General features: G+C 45.1%; 1 protein-coding gene across 1 annotated transcript in view; it reads left to right on the forward strand.

Moving 5' to 3' along the window:
* Positions 1-69: 69 nt before the first annotated feature.
* Positions 70-23,648, forward strand: part of MEI1 (meiosis inhibitor 1) — a 38,613-nt gene continuing 15,034 nt past the window's right edge. The window contains 17 exon segments of the mRNA XM_009875860.1: positions 70-118; positions 2,823-2,873; positions 4,756-4,829; positions 5,474-5,579; positions 6,125-6,328; positions 7,552-7,682; positions 8,191-8,305; positions 9,087-9,203; positions 9,742-9,841; positions 13,182-13,316; positions 13,865-13,979; positions 16,094-16,212; positions 17,250-17,391; positions 18,761-18,872; positions 22,575-22,749; positions 22,860-23,007; positions 23,574-23,648. Of these exon segments, the coding sequence (XP_009874162.1) occupies positions 2,825-2,873; positions 4,756-4,829; positions 5,474-5,579; positions 6,125-6,328; positions 7,552-7,682; positions 8,191-8,305; positions 9,087-9,203; positions 9,742-9,841; positions 13,182-13,316; positions 13,865-13,979; positions 16,094-16,212; positions 17,250-17,391; positions 18,761-18,872; positions 22,575-22,749; positions 22,860-23,007; positions 23,574-23,648 (1,917 nt within the window). The 5' untranslated portion in view covers positions 70-118; positions 2,823-2,824.

The raw sequence follows: 23,648 nt of genomic DNA on the forward strand, positions 1-23,648 counted from the left end.
CGCAGGAAGCACATCCTTTCCCGCCTCCACGATGCCCTGGCCTGGCAGGCGCTGCCGGTCGTCCAGCTGCTGTCGCAGGACGAGAGGGTCTGCGTTCATTTGATAGGAACTCTCTTTGGTAAGAGCTCTGCTGTGGCCCACTGCAGCAGCAGGGAGCGGCCAGCTGCCTTTTGTTGAATAGATGTGTACATGTGAGGCTTCTCCATGTTTGAAGAAAAAAAACCAAAACCAACAAATTAATACTGAGATATGTAATTCCATACTTCCACCATTCTGTGTTAGGTGTGTTATTAATCAGAAAACTCTGTCATTTGATTTAGAACCATAGAATCACAGAATGTCAGGGGTAGGAAGGGACTTCTAGAGATCTAGAGATGATCTAGATCCTGCCAGAGCAGGATCCCCTAGGGCAGCCACACAGGAACGTGTCCAGGTGGGTTTTGAAAGTCTCCAGAGAAGGAGACTCCACAACCTCTCTGGGCAGCCTGTGCCAGGGCTCCGTCACCCTCACAGTAAAGAAGTTTCTCCTCATGCTGAGCTGGAACTTCCTATGTTCTAACTTAAACCCATTATTTCTTGTTCTGTTGCTGGGCACCACTGAAAAGAGATTGTCCCCTTCCTTTTGAATAGGTTAATTAATTTCCTTATTCCCCAAAGAGCAGGACTGACATGTTCATAAAGCTCTTGTCGTTCTCCAAAGTATCTTGATGTATCTGTAAAGTTTTTCTGGAAAACAGGGAGTGCCTAGCAAATGACTCTTCCCTGAATGCCCTCCATTCTGGTCTTAATCTTTCTCATCTTGCTGAACTGCGACATTAGATGAAGATTCATACAGAAGTGAAGGTGTGAGCTGAAAAAAGTGTTGCAAGTTTTAACATCAAATGTGCAAAATACAAATCTACGTAGTGTTTCTTTTCACACCATCACTTTATATTTGTAAAAATCTTTGTAGCCATAGGACTATATGTGCCTCTTTCTGGTGGGTCACCCTCACAGCAGAATAGTGTTGAGTGGGATGTCAGAAAGTGCCTTGCCAGTAACAGTCTCTATGATCTTGAACGTCTCTTAGTCGTTTCTGTTAGTGCAGCGCTGCTGTGGAAAAAGTCTTTGAAATGTTGTCTAAAATCTTGATGGAGAAGAAATAATGGTCTAAATGAGGGAAGAGTAAGGCAGGAAGAGAAAGGTGGAGGGTATGAATGTGAGTGCCTTCAAAGGACAAATATAATGGATTTCTTTAATTCTGTGATCTCATTTGCACATCACAGCTAATTCTTGTTCTTTGGGGTAAAGTGACTTACAAGTGCTCTCCCTGCCTTGACACTGAATAATTCAAACTGCTTTCCCAGTTGATTTCCCAGCACAAATTGTGTTGTGCGTCGTTTGGAAGCAGCATTGTTAGAAAAATAACTTTCTGTAGATTTAGTTCTCTGTGTTGCACAATTTTTTACTGAGCGCTGTCTGCACACGTAACCCTGTACAGATGAGGAGGGAGTGGTGCTTATGGCCAGTTCAGTCCTACACTTTGATCTTAACACAAAATACCCAAGGAGACAGGAGAGCTGTGCTTGCTTTTCAGTACTCTTGTCTGCTTTTAAATAGTAACTTTTAAATAGTAAATAGTGTAACTTCTAGAGCCGTTGGAATCACAGTCTAAGCTTGAGGCTACAAAAAATGGCGTGTACATTTTAGATAGAGCTTGGATGAACCATGGATCATTTGGTGCAAGTCTGTAAGAAAGCGGGGACCCTCAAAGGTTTGGACAATACTGTGGAAGAAATATTAATTGTAAATTCAGGAAAATTCATTCTTGAAGAAAGAATGTTGGGATAAGCACAAGCAGAAGGAAAAATGTTGAGAGAACAGAGGTGTAGTGTGGAGTGTTGTGTATGAGGAGACGCTGAATTTCAGATAAGCCTGAATTTCATGCAGCTGCTATTGCAGTGTTAACTAACGCTGTGTGCAAAGTGTAAGGAAGTTACTGAGGATTGGATGGATGAGGCAAGAAATAAGTAATTTCCTCACCCGCAATGTCATGATGTTGTTTTGGTTGGTCAAATTTTTGAGAGGTCATGAGGTCTACGGAGTAGCGGTAATTGGAGTGGATGTGTTGAAGCAAGTGGTTTGGTGTGATGTAGGTGGGGATCTGAACCAGGTGCCTGATGCTGATGCACCTGAAGTTGGAAGGAACTGGAAAGTAGAGTCTCTTGTCTGTTTTAGTGTAGTAGAGTGAGACAGTGGCTTATTTTAATACATCCAGTCTTATACTTTTATTGTACAAATGACTTATGAAGTGGTGCCTTCAAGATCGATTTGACATTGGAATACTTTCTGTATGCTTTAAACCTGGTGTTGGAATTTGGTCTCAAGATTTTCAGTACTATGGAGGGAGAAGATTGTTCATGGGAATTGGTATGGCTGGAAGGTAGAAAGGGCAACTCACACCTGGGCTTTAACTTCTGTCATTCTGCAGTGCTGTTTCAGACGTGTAATATTTGGACACGTGCAGTGAGATGTGACGGTGATAGCAGTTGCGTATTTACTTACATAGGTGGAGCCATTGACTTCAACGGTAAAGTACATTAAAAGTTTGCAAGAGAACCGAGTGCCTTCGTGTCCCCGTGCCCTGCTTATGGAGGCACATTTTGCGATACTCCCTGAGAGTATCCACCTTCCTCTGACAAAATCAGGCTGGTGTCATGTGAAGTGGAGAAGACAAAACAGTTCTGAAAAAAAATGTGCAGCTCTTTTCACAAGAAGGCATTACAACACTAATGATCACAAACAGGACTGAGTTCCATGACTGAGTGTGGTTTATCTTTTAGGGATGCTGCATTCTGTGGAAGACAGCGGTGCCCTGGACCTGCTTGTAGAAGGTGAGATGGCACATCTCAATTACTGACAGTTTGTGAAGGGAGGCTCTGTCTTGTCTGATGACTGTGGTTCAGCTTCTACACAGCTTGAATCTGGGAAGAGCATCTATTTTCTGTCAGTGCAACAGTGATGGACAGACTATTCTAGTATTTAGGGGGAAGGGGCATGCATGTAGATTTAAAGATGTAACATTTCTCGCACAGGTTCTGTGTGTGCCATGGATTAAGTGTCACATGGGTAACAGTTATAAGCAATTCCTCATCTTTGACATCTTTGGAACTGACCAAAGTCTCAAAGCGAATGAAAATTTTCCTGTAGGCTTCAGTGAGCTTTGAGATCTACTACTTTCTCCTCAGGACAGAATATCTGGGACTTACCTGTACAGGCTACAGATTCCTCCTTGTGAGCCGTCCTTCATTTGAAATCTGAAGGAAACACCTGCAGGGCTGACAAAGGAATCTCTGCAGCCCAGTTAGCCTTGAGCATCTCTGCTGAGTCTAGTGATATTAGCAATGCAATGATTTCCCTCTGTCCAGCCATTAAAGTAGGTGTGACCATGTCTTTCCAGAGGGGTTTCAGTTTTCAGGCACTTGCTTGAAAAGGTGTCAAAAACGTGAGAAGTCTTTCTGTGATGTTGCAGGTCTTTTGGGAGATGGATGCTCTCAAACGGGGATTTTAACTTAGTGTTACGTAACTCTTGAAAGTTTTTAGAGGTTCTGAGAGTTCAGGGCAAGAAAGGGCCATTAAACCATCTATAAATCAGTTGTCCCAAGATAAGCCTGTGCTGACGTGTGTAGCTCTAGCTAAAGTAGGTCTCCTAGATAAACTTCCAGTATTACCCTGGATATACCAAGAGATGGTGAACCTAGAAGTCTCTAGTATTTCTTTTTTAAGGTGCTTTCCTAGAACACAGATCAAAAGAGTGTTTTCAAATGAGTTGGGCCATAACAGCAAGATACATCCAAGACAACCTTACCAAATCCCTTGGAACAATGTTCTGCATGGTATCTCAGTAACGGGACTATTATCAAAACTTTATCTGCTGAACATTACGGTGACCAGGTTCTAAAAATAGGAGAAGAGGAACTTTGCTTCCTGAAACTGGTCCACTGGTATATGTGTGGAGCAGAGGCAGCCTGCTAGCATCAGGCAACTCCCTCATGATTTTGTTATGGAAATCCCAGGTGATGTGCAGCCAGTGCCTGGTAGATACAGTTTTTTGTTGATTCCTCTTATTAGAGCAGAACAGAGCTCTTAAAGTCGCAGTGGAACAAGAATAACAGCCCTTTCTTGGGGCTGAGGAAGTGAACAGCACCACACAGGTGACTGGGGCCTTGCTTTCTGGCAAGGTGTGTGGGCTAACTGCGGTGAGGAGGAATGGCTGATAGACTGCACTGTTACCACAGGCACAGTAGCAACTGGGGGAGGAGCTCTCAGACTGCATCTAAGGATACTCAGCAGTTTCAGTTCTGATATCTTCTCTGGAAAGATATATTTTTAAAAGGCTAATTTTCATAATGTGGGAAGCCTGCTCTACTCAATTGCCAGTCATTTTTATACTTTCAAGCTAGGGCTTTGTTTTCTTCTCTTCCTAGTTCCTTATGTTTACTTGGTGTCCTGGTGTGCAGTTTATTGCTTACAGTTAATTTCCATGCATGGTTTGTAGTGCAGCTAGAACAGGACTGCTGTAATGTTTTTGCCAAGAGCTCGGGTTGAGCTATCAGAAGGAATAGTACTGGGAATGCTGATGTTACCCTGCTCTCTCAGCATCTCTGTGCCCATTTAATTTATAAGCTCTTTGCTCACTGATCTGCTAATGCCCCATGGAAGATGGATTGTGAGTGCTCTTGGGTGTGAATTACTGATCCTATTTCTTCTGCCTAGTTCTGGTGCGGCTTGTAGTGGAGCTGAAGTCAGAACAGTACTTACGCTGCATTTTGGATGAAAGCCAAAAAGAGGTCAGTGGAGATGAGTTCCCTGCCCTTCCTTTCAATCCTTCAGAGGCTGAAGAGATGGGAATGAGTGGCCCTGTGAGACTGCAGCTACTGCACTGGGATGCAGCCTCTGCTGCAGTGGGATGTCCTAGCGCCAGCTCCTCTGCTGTGATTTTGGCAGTGTTGGTGTCTACCCGGGAGTTTTCCTATTGTTCACATGGTGCCTTGCAGCCATATGGCTTCATGATGCTCTTATGAAGCTGTGTGACTTCCTCAGCTTCTTCTTTTTCTACCTTACTCTTTCTGTGAAATGAGGGGCTTTCCCAGCTCTTGCTCTCTTCATTCCTAAATTTGTTAGGAATGTCTCATGAGGTACAAAAAATTGGAAAACAGCAAAAATGGGGAGAAGTTCAGCTGGTTCATCTGCTCGTGTAAGAGCTGGAGGAGAGGAAAAGGAGCAACAAGCAGGAGATTTCTTGAATTAATTAAAAAGCATTTTGGACGCTTAGTGGCATGTTCAGGGTTTTCTTGTGGTTTATCGTAAGTGGTGAAGAGAACCCACCTTAGGAAAAGATCCTGTTCTAAAGGATTATGCATTACTGAGAGCTTGCAGGTTTGGACGTGTGTCCTCACTAGTGAAACACTTACCCTCTTTGTCTACTTTACAGCTGTGCAAAGCATCTTCCATGAGAGGCAGCCTGCCCATATTCACTCTCTTGGGCAAGCTGGCAGATGCCGTCCCAGGCTTTGCTGATATGCTGGTGGTAGAGCACAGTGAGTAGTAATGTGTCATGCCCCACCGAAGGGTGGAATTCACAGCCCTAACACACAGATGCATACATGCACTCTGCCATCTGCTGGGTGAATTTGTCACACAAGAAGCCTGTCCAGAATTCAGAGTGGCGTTCAGGCTTTCTGGGCTGCAGGTCAGTACCATCGTAACAGGCTTGTGGTTGTGCTCTTAGCCAGCCTGGCAAAACCAGCTTCTGTGAACTGGAGTTTGTGGGTCTGCCTCACAGGCAACATACATTTAGTTTTCCTCTCCTTAATCCAGCCCCTGGGGGTCTGGTGAGCAGTGAAAGTAGCTGGGATGGTGGGTCTTCATATGGTGAGCAGCAAACTCCTCTAGCCATTTGTTACTGTACCTCTGCTCAGATGGACAAATGTTGGTGAGCACATCACCTAATCGTGGCATTCACTAATCTGCATACAACAGCCTGTCCAGGGAGCTTTTGCAAATTTTCAACGGACACAGATTGGTGCTTTTAAAAAGTCATCTCTTTGGTGTGAACATTTGCCATTTCTGTTCCTCACACAAGGTAACTTAGTGGATCATTTGCTGCTGGGTTTGACGTACCCAAATGAAGGTATAAAGGCTGCTGTCTGCTACTTGTATGGCAAGCTGTACTCCTCTCCTGTTGGCACAGAGCGTCTGTCAGCACACTTTGAAGAAAGGCTGTGTGGTCTCTTCTTGAATACCTTGGGGCGTGCGCAGACAAAGGAGCTGCAGGTTAATTGTTTGGGTAAGGCATTGCTGAGAGAAACTGCAAAGTGAAAGGGAAGGCTTAGAGTGAGGAAGAAATCCATGGCTGGCTTAGAATTTCCATTGTGGTTTGTTCCCTAGAGGAGTTTTTTACTGCTTGTCTGAAGCAGTCAGTCCTTTGTTACTGCATAGCAATCATGTGCCCCAGACCTGCTGCTGAGCTCCCCCAGCCCGCTGTTGTCTCTTGAACCTCCCGTTTGGCTGGTGCTGACTAATCTTCAGAGACTCTTCAGAGCTTGCGCTGCAGCCTGGTCTGTCTCGATTTGATGTTTCATCCTAGGAACAGACCATCTCTCAAAGTGTCCGAGTGCAAACACTGCGCACAAATAGGTGGCTTTTGTAGAGCACTGGGATGGAGTGACTAACAAATATGATCTTTAGGTGTGGGGCATTGTGTTACTTCGATTAGAAAGCTGACATGGAAGTGGCACTTTCTAACAATTATACTTCCAACTGCATGTATCAGCTGTTGCTGGGGAGCATGGTTTCACCCTTTCTGACATTGCCTGTTTGTAAGCCATCCAGGGAATTATTTTTTCTTGGAGCCGAATTGCTCCTCAGATCATCTACTCGGCCACTAGAAATGGATGATGATTCCTTTGAAAATAGAACTCTGTAGCTCAGATGATAACCTTTGTGAATTTGTACTGACATGTGCTGATGATTTGCATCAATACCTGGGACTGGGCTTTTTTGTGTATGTGGATATCCTTTGGCTGAACACAGCTGATTCAGTAAGAGGCTGTGAAAGTAGAAGGGGAAGATAAATGCCAGCTCTCTAGGAAATATTCCAGGGAAAATACCTGGTTGTTGTTGGGTCACTGACTGTAGCCTGGAGAAAAACACAGGTCGAGAGCTCTCCCAAGAAACAGTTTAAGGGGTGACTACTGAAGCAACAAAGACAAAGTTAGCGGAGTGCTCCGGAGACTATGTACCAGCGCACATGCGTGTCTCTAAGAAGGAGCAGGGAGCACATCAGACCCACAAAAAGCATCAGCAACAAGGGGTTGTGAGATATGGGGCTTGTGGTGGTGTCTGGGGACACAGTGAGAGGAAGCTCCCTAAACTGAAGGTGAGGGCCTTTGTCAGGAACACAGGAAAGTGGAGGAAGTTTGTGACAAGTCTTAGGCTGCAAATGCTCCTGTGTTAATATGTGCCTTGCTATGCCCAGTATGGGGCTCACTTTTTCTCCTCCTTTTGCAGGTTTGCTAAAGGAGCTGCTGAAATCTGACCACTTTGTGTCCATTCTTATGAGTAATTCAAAGCCGGAGGAGGAGTCTGAGAACCCCAACTTTTTAGAAGGAGAAAATCCACTACCACTTGTTCTTAAAAAGGTGATCGCTGAAGCAGTAGTGAATTGTCAGTAGATGTAAAGAATTTTCTGACTTGCATTAAACCTTTATGTGAGGCACTTGAATATGCTGTTGCCAACACCAGCAACAGAGGCTGTGGTGGGAAGTGAGGACACCCCCATAGATCACCTCAGTGTTCATTCCTGCATCCTGAAAGGGGGAAATTTTACTCCTGGCCTCAGCTAATTCGACTCATTCTCACCTGAGGTCTGATACAGCACTTGTAGTGCCAGCATGACTAAGCATGGGGGCAGAGCTGTCCTTACTCTTAGTCTTCTCAGTTGCGGTTCTCATTTTGTGAGGTTTTTTTGAGTGTATTTGGTCCCAGCGTTTTGCTAAGGTCCCAGCCTTAGCAAGTTTAATCCATGAACGACATACCAAAAAGAGAGATCTTAATCTGTATTTCAGATTTTAAAATGTAGATTAAACTGTTTCCTACTCAAATCCGCAGCTGACTTCCTCTCTCATTTTGACTTTTATTTCTCAACAGCTTTTGCTAACCAGAGATGAGATATTACAGGCAGCAAGTTCTCACTGCGTGGCTGCAGTGCTGGTTCACTCTCCCAGCAGATATGCTCCCGCTTTTATCCATGCAGATGTTCCAGGTGAGGAAATGCAGTAGTGTCTTACTGTTCATCACCCAATATCCAAGCACTCCCTGGTGGCTGTTGGTTTTAGGAATCAGTCTGGCTCCTTGAAATCCACTGATGGCGTAATATGTGCGGTGGCCATTTTATACCAGTAAAAATGGTTAATGTGATCTTATGAGAAGAAGGGGAGAGTAAGTTTTCAATTGGAAGTATAGAAGCAGCTGTCAACAGACAGAATGGAGTTTCCATAGCAAGAATCTGAACAAGTCCTTCTTGCAGACCTTAGATACAAACCTAAACAGACTGGTGTTCCATCTTATCCAACTAAATGTTGTAAGTCTACATGCAACGTGATCTAGGATTTAGCTTTAGAATGTGGCTGTGAGAGATCATTTGTTATTTCTCTGTAATCTCAAAAGACACAAATATTTTCATTTTACCGATTCTTTGGTAGATGTAAAAGTTCTGAGGAAACAAAAATAAATAGTCACTTGCTTTGTGGCTTTTCGTTCGTGCTAGAGCCACAACTCATCTCCTACCTGCAGAGTTTGTGCTGGGAAGATGCCTGCCTGTGGGACTCTGCTCTCCAGTCACCTTGTCTTGAAGACTAGCGTACCCCCAGGCATCCACTCCATTCTCCATTCCTGCCATTTCAAAATACAACTGCTCTCCCCGTGGCTGTTGCTACGCTTCTTCATTTCCTTCTCCTCTGGCTCTGTTGCAGGAGCAGCTGTGCCATCCTGTGAGCAGGCTGCCTGTTACTGGGGTGACCTTCTTTGTGTCTGTGTGTTTGCAGAATTCCTCTTTGAGTGTCTCTCCTGCAACAGTGAAGTTCTCATCTGGTCAGTGTATTGCTGTCTGCTCCTCCTAACTGAAGAGCGCCTTTTCTTCTCAAAGTGTCACACAGTCTATGGTGAGTCAACAGCCTTTCTGAGAGAGCGGCTGCAGTAAGACTGTGGGCATTTGTTGTGCCTCTAGCTGAATTTCAACACTTTGCACACCATCGCAATTTCCAGTCAGGATGGATAAAGGACTGAAAATGAATATTTTTTGGCACAGACAAACGTGAATGTAATGTCCGACATAGCTTGAATTTACAGTGTCACTGTCCTAATGAGTTTCTGATGAACATGCATTCGTTGTAATAATGAGTTATCACGACTGACACTACCTAAGTTGCTCTTAGGTGTTTCTGTGGACAAGCCAAGAGTGGATTTAGAAAGAAAGGCTAAATTCCTTTTGTTCTTCTGGACTTGCCCCCAGCAGTGGGGGCTGGGGGTTGTTATCAGGGAGCTAAGTGAACACTCAGCAGTTTTGAGTAGCTATTTCTGTTAGTGGCTCAGGAGAATAATTCTTCAAATAATTCCTTCCATTTAAAAATCATTTTTGCTTCCACTCTGGAATCTGGGGTGTTAAAAGCTGTCTCTTTGACTTCTCTTGAACATGTGCAGGCATTGAATCTCTGATGAGGAGTCTCCAAAATGTCTTGCAGCTGAATAATGTGGAGTTGCACAAACAAGGACTCCTGCTCTTCACTGAAATACTGAAACGGTAAGGGAGTGCCCCTGTCAGGCTTGCACAGGTGCTTTGGTGCCATAAACTGGAAGCTGTAGTACTTTTGCATTTTCAGGGTTTTGTCCAAGACCAAACACCTACACCCCCAGAGCCTTAGTGTTTGAAGGATGTTGCTGAACAGATGCATCTCCGTTATTTTTGTGAAGAAAGGCCTGGTGTTTTTTTCTGAACCTCTCATTTTGTCCTCTTTGCACATGCCTCCACCAGTATATCTGCCTCTTCCTGCCCCCTTGCCAGTCTGGGAGGTGAAATCTTTCAGCTGTACATAGAGCAGGAGGAAAGGCCAGAAAGGTCCAGGCATACGTGAGCTGGCCAGGTCCTGCTAAGTGTGCCTCTGAAAAACCAGCATGCAAATTCCATGGCTTCCAGTCCAGTAGCATCATCTGAGTTTTATTCTAAAAGCAAAAACAAATTCTAGGCTGAAATATTAATGTTTTCTTTCACTTTTTTCCTCTTGTTTTCTGCTAAGGCATAACATGCTCTACCTTGTTTTTCTTCTGTGCTTCCTGTTCTTGCCTCTATGATCTTGTTCCCATCCTGTCACGCTAGTGACAGAATCTTGTTTTTGCCACTTAGTTCCCCCAAGAGAGCCCTTGAGCTGTATTTTGGAAATGTCATAGTCAATTTTGTAGCGAGTGGCAGGGCAGAAAGTAGAAGGAAAAGCAGCGGTGCTGGAACAGTGTGATGATGCCAGTGTGGGATCTGTCAAAAAGAGAAACCAGGATGTGGGAAACAGCTTGTAAAACAAAGAGAACACTCTGCGCAATTACTCTTATTTTCTAGCACATCCATTCTGGTTCTACTTTGCCTTAGAAATGTATTTAAAACTATTTCTTAGTGGTGGAACCTCTCCTCCAGTTACCTTGCAACTGGATTCTCATGTGTAAGCAAGCCCCACACTCAGGTGTTGTCCAAGCAGGATTTACTGCTCCCCTTGGCAGTATGTCAGGAGTGGTGGGTAGCTCTCCCTGAGTGCCCATTGTCTCTCCCAGCACAACCAGGATGGCAGGCACAGTTTGGGGCCCAAAGAAGAGACTACAGGAAGCCTCAGCAGTGCTGTCCTTCACGCTTTCTCCCAGGCCCCGAAGACATCATAGTGCACCATATTGCAAGTGGGTTTGTGCCTCTTGAGTGAGTCAGCAATACTCCTCCATCCTTTCCTCCCTGCATGAGTCAGTGAAGGTTTTTTTTTCCTGATGTGTTTTCTTTCAGAAGGTCGGTGATTAAAGAAAGGAAATACAGAGGACTAATGGAATTACGGTGTAAGTAGAAACAATTTGGAGGTTCAGGACATCACTTATGGATTGACCCAGAGGTTGCTCATGGTGCCTGAGTTCCACACGGCCTTTTTCTTGCCTTGCTCACCTCACAGCTTTTTCTCACAGCAGAATGTGAGGTGACTGCCAAGCTGGTTACATGCCACTGGGTAACTCAAAAGAGTGGTTCTGCCTCTGTTCACTTTTTGCCCAGTCGTTGGGCTACTGATGTAATTTCTGCTGAAGTTCACTTTCTTCTCACATTTGTGCATGGAAGCATGTGCTCCTGGCTTGCTTTAGTCAGCCACGTCTGTGAAAAACTAACAGGAAATACTTTTGGCTCCTGAGTCTGGCTCATGCTGTGCTGCTTTTCTTGCTTCACTTCAGAAAGGCCCTCTGGCAGGCTGGTAGTGCCTCTTGTCCACTTGTAGCTGCCTGTCTTCTACCACCTTCCTGACTGTACCTGATTTGCCAGGAGCCAGCTCTGTCATAAAATCATAGAACCATAGAATCATAGAATGTCAGGTGTTGGAAGGGACCTCTAGAGATCATCTAGTCCAACCCCCCTGCCAGAGCAGGATCCCCTAGGGCAGCCACACAGGAACGTGTCCAGGTGGGTTTTGAAAGTCTCCAGAGAAGGAGACTCCACAACCTCTCTGGGCAGCCTGTGCCAGGGCTTCATCACCCTCACAGTAAAGAAGTTTCTCCTCATGTTGAGGTGGAACTTCGTATGTTCTAACTTAAACCCAGTATTCCTTGCTCTATTGCTGGGCACCACTGAGAAGAGATTGTCTCCTTCCTCTTGACACCCACCCCTCAGATATTTATATACGTTAATAAGATCCCCTCGCAACTGTCTCCTTTCAAGGCTAAACAGCCCCAGTTCTCTCAATCTCTCTTCACAGGAGAGATGTTCAAGTCCCTTAATCATCTTCATAGCTCTCAGTTGGACTCTCAAGTAGGTCCCTGTCTCTCTTGAATTGGGAAGTCCAAAACAGGACATGGTATTCCAGGTGTGGTCTCACCAGGGCATAGTAGAGGGGTATGAGAACCTCCCTAGACCTGCTGGACACACTTTTCCTAATGCATCCCAGGATCCCATTGGCCCTCTTGGCCACAAGGGCACGTTGCTGTCCCACGGACAACTGACTGTCCTCCAGGACTCCAAGGTCTTTCTCCATGGGGCTGCTTTCCAGCAGGACGTCCCCTAATCTGTACTGGTGCCTGGTGTTATTCCTCCCCTGATGCAGGACTCTACACCTGTCCTTATTGAACTTCATGAGGTTCACACCTTTGCCCAGCTCTCCAGCCTGTCCAGATCTTGTTGGATGGCAACACAGCCTTCCTGGATGTCAGCCACCCCTCCCAGTTTTGTATCATCCACCAAATAACGTCCAGTAATGGCTTGTCAGCCAGGCTCTTGTGCTGAAGGCTCAAAAGTGTTGGGCCACAAGGTGATCAGGTGACCAAAATGTTTGCTATCAAGAAGAATTGTCGTAACAGTTGGATTGTGTTTGTTTTCCTGATTACTTTTTGGGTTCATGAAAGTCGCCATCCTTCTGGCAGCATCTGGCATTAGAAGTGCTATTGGACTGTGAGGGAAGCTATTCTCATAGCATTGTCCTTGTTTTAGGATGGTGGTGTTTGCTTGTTTATTCAGAAAGATGAATTGCCAAATGAACCTGCAAATGCCAGAGCAGATGGCCTCAACATAAAGTCCTAGCCAGGCAGAGAGATCACTGTATTTTACAAAGACTTGTTTTTCTTGTGTTTTTCATGTCAATGTTCACAGGTGCAGTCACACAGTTACCCAGGCTTTTTTTACTAGCTTTTTTTTTTCAGCATGGTAGGGCTCCAGGTCTGCTGAAGTTCACTCTTTGTGGCAAACACTCCACTTGCTCAAGTGGGAGACTTATGTCTATGAGAGCAGGTGGTTCTGAATACTGAAAGGCATGGCTGGAATCACACAGCTCAGCCATCCATTTGGTAAAATGAGGAGAGAGCACTACAGGTACTTAACTGACAATATTCTTCTTGCTAACTCTGTTTCTTCTTTGCAGGCAACCAGCAGAAATCAAATTATTCACAAACCGCAGTGCATGTATAGAAGCCATCGATGTTTTGATGGAGACAGTGAACTGCCCAATGCTGGAGGTGGTAGTGGAGGCTGTGAGAGCTGTGGCAGCTCTCCTGAGGTAAGCAGGAAAGTATTTGCAGGCTTTTCTTCAGATAGATCTGTTGACACCACAGCTCCCCTGTGGCTGTGTGGGGGAGTGTGCTCTGCAGTGGGACTTCGGGCTGAGGCAGGCTTGGGTACAGCAGAGCGAGCTTCCCACCTGCCTCGAAAGTCTGCCAGGGCAGTGAAGCTGTGGTAGGCAGCAAGTTGCTGCAGCAAGGACTTAGAGTCCTGGGCAGGCTTGTGCTGCAGCTGCCGTGGCTTTGTCACTTCATGCCCCATCCGGACAGATAAGAGCAAGCATAAGACTCTGTATGATCATATCCTTCCTGACTGACTGTAGTGGGAGCAGATGATGAATGCAGTGAGAATGTTTTCTGGTGCATGTGTGGATGAAGATGCTGTTCAGATATCGTGCCCTTAGTACACTGTGCTGGAGAGAAGCACCAATGATGTATCAATGCTGTATTGCTGTTGGAAGAGCAGTTATTTCTGCTGATGTTGCCTTCCCAAGCAGGATGCCCCCAGCAAGGAATGTGCCTGCTGTCTTTCTCTCTGCTTGTTCAGGAAGGACCATCTGAGCTCCCCTCCAGTCCCCTATCAAGAGCTCCAGAGGCTGCTGGAGGCAGTGCTGAAGCGATGTGCTGACCTTTCCCCTCCACAGAGCACCAAGAGGCATGCAGTAAGTCAAAAGTTGCTGCTTGTTGGTAGGATCAACCAGGACAGGGATGATCCTCATAGCACACCATGTGGATGTTATATTATGTTTTGTCTCCTTACTCTGTGGCTTTTGGATTCTGTGGTGTTTCTTTGATCCTCATGCCTTGAGATGGTACCAGTCTGTCTCTGAAGTAGCTGAAGATGGATGCTGGAGAATGTTATCTTTCTAAATCAATGAGGATTTGTGGGGTACCACCTGAGCGTGCTGCTCTGTTTATATGTCCAGTGCTCCAAAGTCATTTGAACTTCCCCTTCTTCAGGCCCCCACCTCGTAGGCTGTATTGGTCATTTTGACAATGAACATCTCTTGCTGTGCCTTCAGACCAAGAGGGTCTTTGTATCTGCACTGTACAGTCTCAGCAAGTGAGCTGTCAGCCACTCTTTGAACTGCGAATCCTTTCCCGTTCCTGAAATATGTAGTCACCGTGATATGCTGCTGGGACCTATGCACTTTTGAGGAAAGCCTCCATTACAAATGGAATTCATTACAGTGAAACACAAAGGCTAGACCTTCTTGCTCTAATCTCAGAGCCATGTCTGTAGTGGCAAAAGCATCTTGCTGGAGTACCAGAGCTCCAAATGCCTGATGAACTATTTTTAGGCGCAAATTCTGTGGTACTGGATGTCTGTCCGCTCTGCCTGGAGAAGGCAGAATTACTTTCTGCCCCATAGGCAGATGTTGATCAGTTTGTTTCATAGAATCATGGAATCATAGAACGGCCTAGGTTGGAAGGGACCTTAGAGATCATCTAATCCAGCCTCCCTGCCATGGGCAGGGACGCCTCTCAACTAGACCAGGTTGCTCAAGGCCTCATCCAACCTGGCCTTCAACATCTCCAGGGAGGGGGCATCCACAGCTTCTCTGGGCAATTTGTTCCAGAGTCTTGCCGCCCTTGTACTCAAGAATTTCTTCCTAAGATCCAGTCTAAACCTATTCTCTTTCAATTTAAAACCGTTCACCTTATCCTATTGCTGGACATTCTCCAGCCTTCCTGTATGTTCCCTTCAGGTATTGGAAGGCAGTTATAAGATCTCCCCCCAACTCTTCTCTTTTCCAGACTGAACAATCCCAGCTCCCTCAGCCTGTCCTTGTAGCAGAGGTGCTCCAGCCCCTAGATCACCTTTGTGGCCCTCCTCTGGACTTGCTCCACAGATCTATGTCCCTCTTATTGTGAGGGCATCAGAACTGCATGCAATATTTGAGGTGGGGTCTCACAAGAGCAGAGTAAAGGGAGAGAATCACATCCTTGATCTGCTGGCCACCCTCCTCCTGATGCATCCACACAGAGCTTAGTGTCCCATTTGTAATATGGAACTTCACGGAAAGCAAATTGGGCAGATAGTAAGGCCACCCAGGCTGTCTTTAGAGGGAGAAAAGGGAAAATGATTGTACCTGTACTAAGATATCTCAGCAACAAATGGAGGAGAAGGAATTCTGAGCTGCCAGGCACCATTGTGTGGCCATGTCCACTTATGGTAGTATTCGGAGAAGACCACCACAACAAGTTAAAGCTTAAAGGCAGATTTTGACTTCCAAGTGGTTCCCACTTTGGGCGAATGATTAGCAAACTGATGCTGCAGTTGGCTTCTAGCTGAACTCAGTGGGATGCTGTGTGGGAACAGAGCTAGTACGTGGATATATTACAGATCTGAGCCAAAGTGGAGAACTTCTAAGATTTCAGTGCTGAGCAAGGAAGGGAACTGTTCAATGTTGCCTTAAGAGTAACTGGAAGAAATAAAATTTTAAAAAAAACCAAACACCAAGGTTTCCCAGAAGGGTTTGAAACTCCATTAGCTGAACTGTTTAAAACTCAGATTAGACCAAACCATAGCAACACAGACTGGAAAGACAGGGCAGAGAAGAACTAGTAGCTCTGTAGCTCTGTCCTTCCTAGGAAGAGTACAAAAGCTCTCTACCTCTGGCCTCCATGGGGAAAGCACAATAGTAAAAAATTGGTTATGTGAAAGAAGTGAGTAAAATGAAACCTGTTGTTCCTCCTGCTGCTGGTGTCAGAGAAGCAAGCTTTTTTTTCTGACAATGACTATCAGATTTTAAAGACTTATCTCCTTTAACAGGGTGATCCCCTGTTCTCAGTGTCTCAGAATCATCCAACAAACAGAAATCTATGCAGAATTCCTCAGAGACAAAGCCAGTTCTTGCTCAACACCCTGGAAAGTTTCAGAAATGCTTGCAGGTGAGGACAAGTCTGGGAGGTGGGCGGGTCCGTGGTGTGTGTCCGTATCTGTCCGTCCTTCTGTCCTTGTAACTGAGTTTCTCTACCCAAGCCCACTACTGAAATGTCACAGGTGAGTTCAATGTATGGCACTTGTCAGTGAAACAACAGAAGGAGACATGTGTAGTGATAGTGAAAATTTTGTGACACCTGTGTGTATCTCCTAAGAAATTTGCCTGGGACCTGTCAGTTCGTTTCATGTCTTTGGCCTTTGAGGAACTGCTTGGAAATTAGCCAAAACTACTAACCGTGCAAGAACTGTTGAAAGATATGTGTCAAATCATATTCCAGTGCCCTAGGGTATGTGGCCTCCCCGCCATCTGCTCCAGATGCTGGCCTTGGATTTGCTCATGTCTGTGACCTGTTACTGCAAGTGGGTTTATAGGCACCAAGTTTTTCTGTTTTGCTGGACAAGAGCTATCTTTTACCCTTAGCTGCACAGCAAACAGTGGTAGGTGAGTTTGAGTATGAATACGAATCAGTTATTAGGGAAGTCTGGCCAATATAGTTATTTTGCCTTGCATCACTTGCGTATGGCTTGGCTGAGATAATTTGATCAGGATCAGATGTTCCTGACTGCACTTACTCAGTGTCTTGGGCTGGTGTTAGAGGGTGCTGGAGTTCTGTCACGATTTTTAGATCAGCTGAATGGTCCTCTGGCTGATTTTCATGAACTTTACTGTATTGAGCTTCAGGCACTCTGGCCTGGCTGAGAAACTTTAGTCTTGCCACACTAGGGCTTCCCACAGCTGATAATTTCTTCACAGAAATTTAAGTCTTCCTTTTCCAACTTGTACTGTTGTGCAACATTGCTGACTTTCAATAGCTTCATTTAAAAGGTAGCTTGGTGTGATTGCCAGATTCCTGTATTTCCAGCCCATCAAGTGTTTGTGGGATCCTTAGTGATGAAAGTTGTGACAGAAATGTAGTACCCCTTGACTTCTTTTATGGAGTGAGAAGAAATCCTCTCTCCTCTGGTATCCACTGTATGTTTCTAGATTAGCAATGGAATTCCAGAGTGACCCCATGGCCCAGGAGAATGCTTTCACTGCCCCCAACTCTGAGAGCAAGGACACGCTGAGAAACTTCTCTGAGTTCCTGTTGAGGATGTGTGACAGTCTCTGCATCCCCATGGTCATGGTAGGGTTTCTTTTGGACTTTCTCTATTCTTTGTGTACTTGGAAAGGTGCTTTCAGGCATCAAGAGTAGGTTGCACAAGTGTGTTTTTGGGAAGAGAGTATGTAAAGTAAACCAAGAATAGCTGTGGCATTTGCCACCTTCCCAGAACCAAATGTGACATTATACACTCCCATGTAAAATGAGAGTGTGCGGTCTCGGAGGGTGGAAAATCATGAAGCTTCCACGTAGCTGGCAGTGTCTTTCTTCAGGCTGTAGCCTACCTGCCACGCTATCTAATCCATGGCAGCTCTGGATGTTGCAGAAAATGAAGAGAGCCTGAGCTGTTGTTTCACCTTCAGCCACTTCTTCAAAAATTTCCTGTGTCCCAGAAAGCAGTGGTATTTTTGCGCCTGTGATTTCGTTTTCATGCTTTTTTCCAGAAGGTGTTGAGGATGCCCAGTCTAAACGGCAAGGGCAGTACTAAGCTAAAGCCAGGGACACAGTTTAAAAAGCAGCCATGGAGAGTCACACGTGCTGTAGTGCTCCATACAGACCTGTCACTAAGTGAGCAGAATTGTCAGAACAGTGGGACTCTAGCTGTCGTTCTAAATGTTGAGTAAATTTTGGTGGTTTTTTGCCACAGGTTCAGGTGTGAATTCTTGCAGTTGTTGGGAGCTTGGAGATGTTTTGTTTTCTGCTTCCTTGACCAGTCTCTTGGCAGGCAGTTGCAGTGGCATTGCTGTTCTCCTCCCTGAAGGGAGGGTGCAGTGTGTGTCCAGTTTGGCAAAGCTGGAGTCAGTGTGCTCTTTCTTGCTCATTGAACTTCAGTGAAAATTAATTGACTGTGGGCAAATTGCCCAGTGACCCTCTAAAAGAGTGAGTTGAGTCGGTCAGTTCTAAACAGGTTAGGGCTGGGCTCTGTAGAGAGCTTAAGCACCTGTGTTTGCCACTATTCAATAAAACACCGAAGCACAGGTGTTAAGGGTTACAAAGTCAGCTGCATATGTCCTAGGTTGTGTGCTATGCTGGGGAATTCACCATCTGACCTGTAAGAGCACTTACTTCCAGGGCAATATGGGCAGTAACGTCAGTCACTCTGCCTTAAAGCCTAACTGGTTGCCAGCTGGAATCAGGAAGACAGTTCTTGGTTGATGTAATGTCTTGCAGAGTTAGCAGTGCAGCTCATAACGTTGGCAGAGGGAGTGTTAGTTGCTTTCAAAGTGCTCTGTGAGCTTGCGTACTTGCTGCCAGACATTTTGGTAGAAGAGCTGTTACTCCATTTGTTTGGATTTAGAAATCTGAATTTCTGGGTGGGCAGAAGGCCAGAAGAAAGCTGCTGCTTTCCATGTTTATTGTATATCACATACCTGATCTTTTCTTCTTTCCCCAGAACTACCTGGAAAGGGCTGTCAGCCCGTCAGTGATGGAGGTGTTCATCTCATCACTTAATACTCTCTTTACAGTCGTGCCAAACATGCGGAATAAGTTCTCCAAAAAGCTGGGTATGGGGCTAGTGTGGGATCGTGTTCTCTGTGCTCTTAACTTCACTGATGAAACTTGCTGCTGCTGCATATTACTGAGGCAATGAGCTTAATGAGACTTTATGTGGAGGATTATATTACATGTTTATGTGAGTAAGAATAGAGTGCGCAGTCATGTTCAGCAAGATGAAAACATTATTTTGTCTAGCAATGATGATGGGACAGATTTTATTTTAGATAAGTAAGTTGAGTCAGCTTTATCCTTTCCTCTGGAATATTCAGAATTGGCTGTTCCTGTAGACAGGGATTATGCTGGATTTGTTGGTGGGATTTTACTATGTAGAAGTCCTATTTACTCTGTGTATTCCTTACTATTTGCACATCAGAGAGGTGGTGTAGAGAATTCCTCTATTCTAAACATGTGAATCTGGCAGATCTTCCCTTCTCCTGAGGAAACGAATGAATTTCAGATACTCCCATTCAAACCAAACTTGGAGTAGTTTGCTTTGGGAAAGAAAGCCTAACAAATGTGTTCTTGCGGAGATGGCATGCTCTGTTCACCAGGTTTGCTTGGAGATGTGTGAGGGTGGTTATGGGATCTACCTACTCTTTTCCCCTTATCGTTTATGTTCTGTGCTCCTTCGACATTTGTGTCTTGCTTTCTGTTTAGCATCCTCCTCCTTCATCCGACTGACACTGGAGCTGAAGGCCAGATTTTGCTCTGTACAAAGGTATTGTGATGTGTGTATTGCAAACGAGTCCAAAATTTTCGGAGTGGAAAGCAAATCATGTATTATCTAATGCACCTGATTAGACAAGATGGGAGACTGAAAGGCTCAGGAGTGGTTATGTCTTATTGCAAAATGTAAATGGTAACTGACAGTGGAAGAGCTGGATGTGGGAGAGTGGAGAAGCAGTTGGGTAGTGAGCGGGTGGATTTACTCAACATTGTGAGAATTCTGTTCTCCATCATGAGCTGTGCAGACAGAGATAAAGCAGCCTGACTTTGGAGTAGTAAAATCAGTGGATGTTTTGGAAAAAAGGAACAGTAGCATCAGTTCCATCTAAGCTCTGGCTTTGTAGGCACATATTGCCATTATCTTCATTCCTCATGGTGTGATAGCATACAAGAAATGGGAGAGAGGAGGAAGACTTCAAGAGCAAACATTGCAAAGGGTCTTGTCTAGCAGAGGCTGGGATTTCTAGGTTGAGGAACACTTGAGGAGACTCTCTGTGGGTCTGCAGAGATGTTTTGCTTCCTCTTTCCTGTGACTACAACTTATTTAAAGGTGAAACAAAATACATAGCACCCCTAGTCTAGGTTACCATTGTGGAACTTGGAGTGGCGATGTTTGTACCTGTGAATTGTGTGAGTTTCAGTAAGGCCAAATGCCAGGTTCTGCGCTTTGGCCGCAACAACCACAGGCAGTGCTACAGGCTTGGGCTGGAGTGGCTGGAAAGTTGCTCAGCCGAGAGGGACCTGAGGGTGTTGACTGATAGGCAGCTGAACATGAGCCAGCAGTGTGCCCAGGTGGCCCAGAAGGCCCAACAGCATCCTGGCCTGTATCAGGAACGGTGTGGCCAGTAGGACTGGGGAGGTGGTTTTACCCTCGTGCTCAGTGCTGGTGAGGCTGCATCTCGAATCCTGTGTTCAGTTTTGGGCCCTTCACTACAAAAAGGACAATGAGGTACTAGAGCATGTCCAGAGAAGGGCAACACAGCTGGTGAAGGGTCCAGAGAACAAGTCTTATGAGAAGTGGCTGAGGGAGCTGGGGTTTTTTAGCCTGGAGAGAAGGAGGCTGAGACCTTTTCACGCTCTTCAACCATCTTAAAGGAGGTCGTAGAGAGTGGGGATCAGTCTATTCAATCAAGTAACAAGTGTCAGGACAAGAGGAAATGGCCTCATGTTGCACCAAGGGAAGTTTAGGTTGGATATTAGGAAGAATTTCTTTACTGAAGGGGTTACCAGGCATTGGAACAGGTTGCCCAGGACAGCGGTGGAGTCCCCTTCCCTGGAGTTATTTAAGAGTTGGGTAGACCTAGCGCTTAGGGATATGATTTAGTCGAGGACTTGTCAGTGTTAGGTTAATCATGGAATCACAGAATTGCCTAGACTGTAAAAGACCTTTAAGATCATTGGTCCAATCATTAATCTAATTAGGTTAATGGTTGGACCGATGATCTTACAGGTTTTTTGCAATCTAGGCAATTCTGTGATTCTGTAAAGGGTGTGGGGGAGGAGTGATGTAGGCCTCTGAATGCAGTAGTGTGAGGTGCCAGGCAGGATGTATTACAGTGCAGGATGTTTGATCATGTCCTGTTCTGCAAGGAAGTCATTGGAGAGAGAGAAATACTTGGAAATAGAATTGTTCTCACCCTTTTAGTTAACATTTTGTCATTCTTCATTCTTCATCCATGGAAACACCATTGCTACAAAATGTCCTTACCAGTGTTTGCCAGTGGAAGCAAATATCGAGAGCCACCCTCAAACACCTTCCATTCTCTGCAGTTTTAAGGGTCCTGCCCTTACAGGTCTCCTTGCGTATACCAGGGACGATGACTGGGAGAGTACCTCCCTGTGTTCGTGTTGTTCCAAGGCACATGAATGCATTCACTGTCATCACCATGTACACCCACCACATCTGTGAGCTGACTGTCCCTCAGGAATTGCTGATTTTCCTGGAAGCCCAGGATGGCTCCTGGAGTCTTATCATGGTGAACGTGCTCGTATGTGATCATTCAGAAAACTGATTCGGTAAACTGAGGTTCTGGCAGATTGTGTGTCATATTACAAGTATGAAGTGGATGTTTCTAGCTTTCTTCACTGTACCTTTCTGTTCTTCTTCACAGTAATCCTGCCTTGAATCAGGCCTGTTCCAGCTTCCTCTGCAGCTTGTGCCTGAGCCTTTACTCTGCCACAGAGAAGGAGAGAACTTCTTCTCAGGAGGGCAAGTTTTGGGAAAGAGATAAATTCCTTCATTTAGTTTGAGGCCCTGCCACCATCTATTTGGGCAATAGGTGCAAAAATAATAATTAAAAAATACAAAAGAGGAGGGAAGGGAGGACATGCATAAGATCTTTTTAGAGATTTTTTCCTCGGCTTTTTTATAAGCTCATTCAGCAAGGACGTAACACTCAGAGAATACCTTTAGAAGAGTTTGGAACCCTACTTGAAAGAATATATTTCATCTGCCTATGGTTTTGTTTACATGGTGATATCAACTAGCACAACTTTGCATGGCTTAATTGAAACAATATTACTTGCCTCATAGTCACTCATATCTGTATATTAAAGTGATTTTTTTCCTCTGGTGTACTCTATAAATCTTTCCTATCTATACTGTAACTTTTCATAATAGGTTAGTCTCAAATAAATGAGATGAAAGTTTCCACATCACAAAAGCCACTTTTCCCACTGGCAGTCGTTGGTTATCATACAGGCAGCATCAACAAAGAGCTGGGAACCTCAAACAGAAGTGTCCTTTCATCCTCAAAGCCAGCTCCGTTAAATCAGGTCTCACACCTCTGTTCAGGGCAATTCATGCTTGCTGTACGCAGCCTGTGAGGTAGTAGGATGGTTTTGATATTTCTTACATCAAGAGCTTCCCTAATTTCATGTGCCTGAGTTAGAGCAGGCAGATGCTTCCATCCCCCTGTTCCACTCTCATTTGTCATAGACATTCCTCCTTGCTGCCTGCCTGCTCACGTTAGCTTTATTTCTAGAGCAAGAGATGTCTGAGCTCCTCCAGAAGGGTCTGCCTCAGTCAAACTACACTGTTGCTGAAAGCCTTCTCCTCCTGACTGAAACCCCTGAACCTTTAGTGTTGGATCGGTCTCTTTGCAGCCATCAACACTGCTTCATACTACTCTTGTACTTCGCCTACACCGTTGGGGACAGGTGAGCCAAGAGTATACAAGATGAACGGTTTTGTGGCCATTACATACCGTGCATTGGTGCGTAAGGCATGTCTCATGTTATTGTTTCCACTCCAATCTCCTTGAATGCAGGTTTGTCCCAGAAGCAGATTTATTTTTACCTGTAAGAAATTTCCTCCTATCAGCACAGGACTACGGAGACTCTCCCCCTCCATACATACTCAGAGCTGCACTTTACCTTCTTGCTGTCTGTCAGGACAAAGGCAAAGCCCTGGACTTGGTAAAAGGAGATTTTGTTCCTACCTCTTGGACCCTCTCTGTTGAAACTAAGGTTTCTCCCCACTCCCATCAACCCTCTTGCAGAAAGTATTTTGACATAGGTGGTGTGATGAGCAGTGAATGAGTGAAGAGTACACAGTGCATCTACACTCTGGAAAGTTAACTGTGAAAAGTCACTAGGGAATACAGATTTGGCTGAGTAAACTTATGTATGTGTGGGAAGTGTAAATGCGTTGGGTAGGCTGTGAATTCACGTACGGAATATAATAAATTTCATAGCTTCAGTCTCCTGAACGCATCAGCCTTTGCAGCAGGCTTTCTAGTGTTCCCATATGGCTCCTTGCTGCTGCAACGCTTTGAGCGCTGTATAAAGCCTACAAATTTCTTAGCCTTTGTGATGCAAATGGGCTTCACACAATGATGTTTGACTGATATATTTGATTGTCTACTTAAAACACAGTGTAACTGTTTCTCACAGTAAACTCTCATCACTTCAGCTTTTTTGATATTCAGTCTCGAGTGATTATTTTGTTCTCTCTCCCCCTTTCCCTCCCACACACTTGCCAGAGGTCGTTGTGTACCATAAGGAGGATCCTGGATAATCTTCCAGAGCTGAGCTTGGTCTACGTTCATTGTCCTCTC

Source organism: Apaloderma vittatum, unplaced genomic scaffold (assembly GCF_000703405.1).
Source record: "Apaloderma vittatum isolate BGI_N311 unplaced genomic scaffold, ASM70340v1 scaffold4649, whole genome shotgun sequence".
Taxonomy (NCBI): Eukaryota; Metazoa; Chordata; class Aves; order Trogoniformes; family Trogonidae; genus Apaloderma; species Apaloderma vittatum.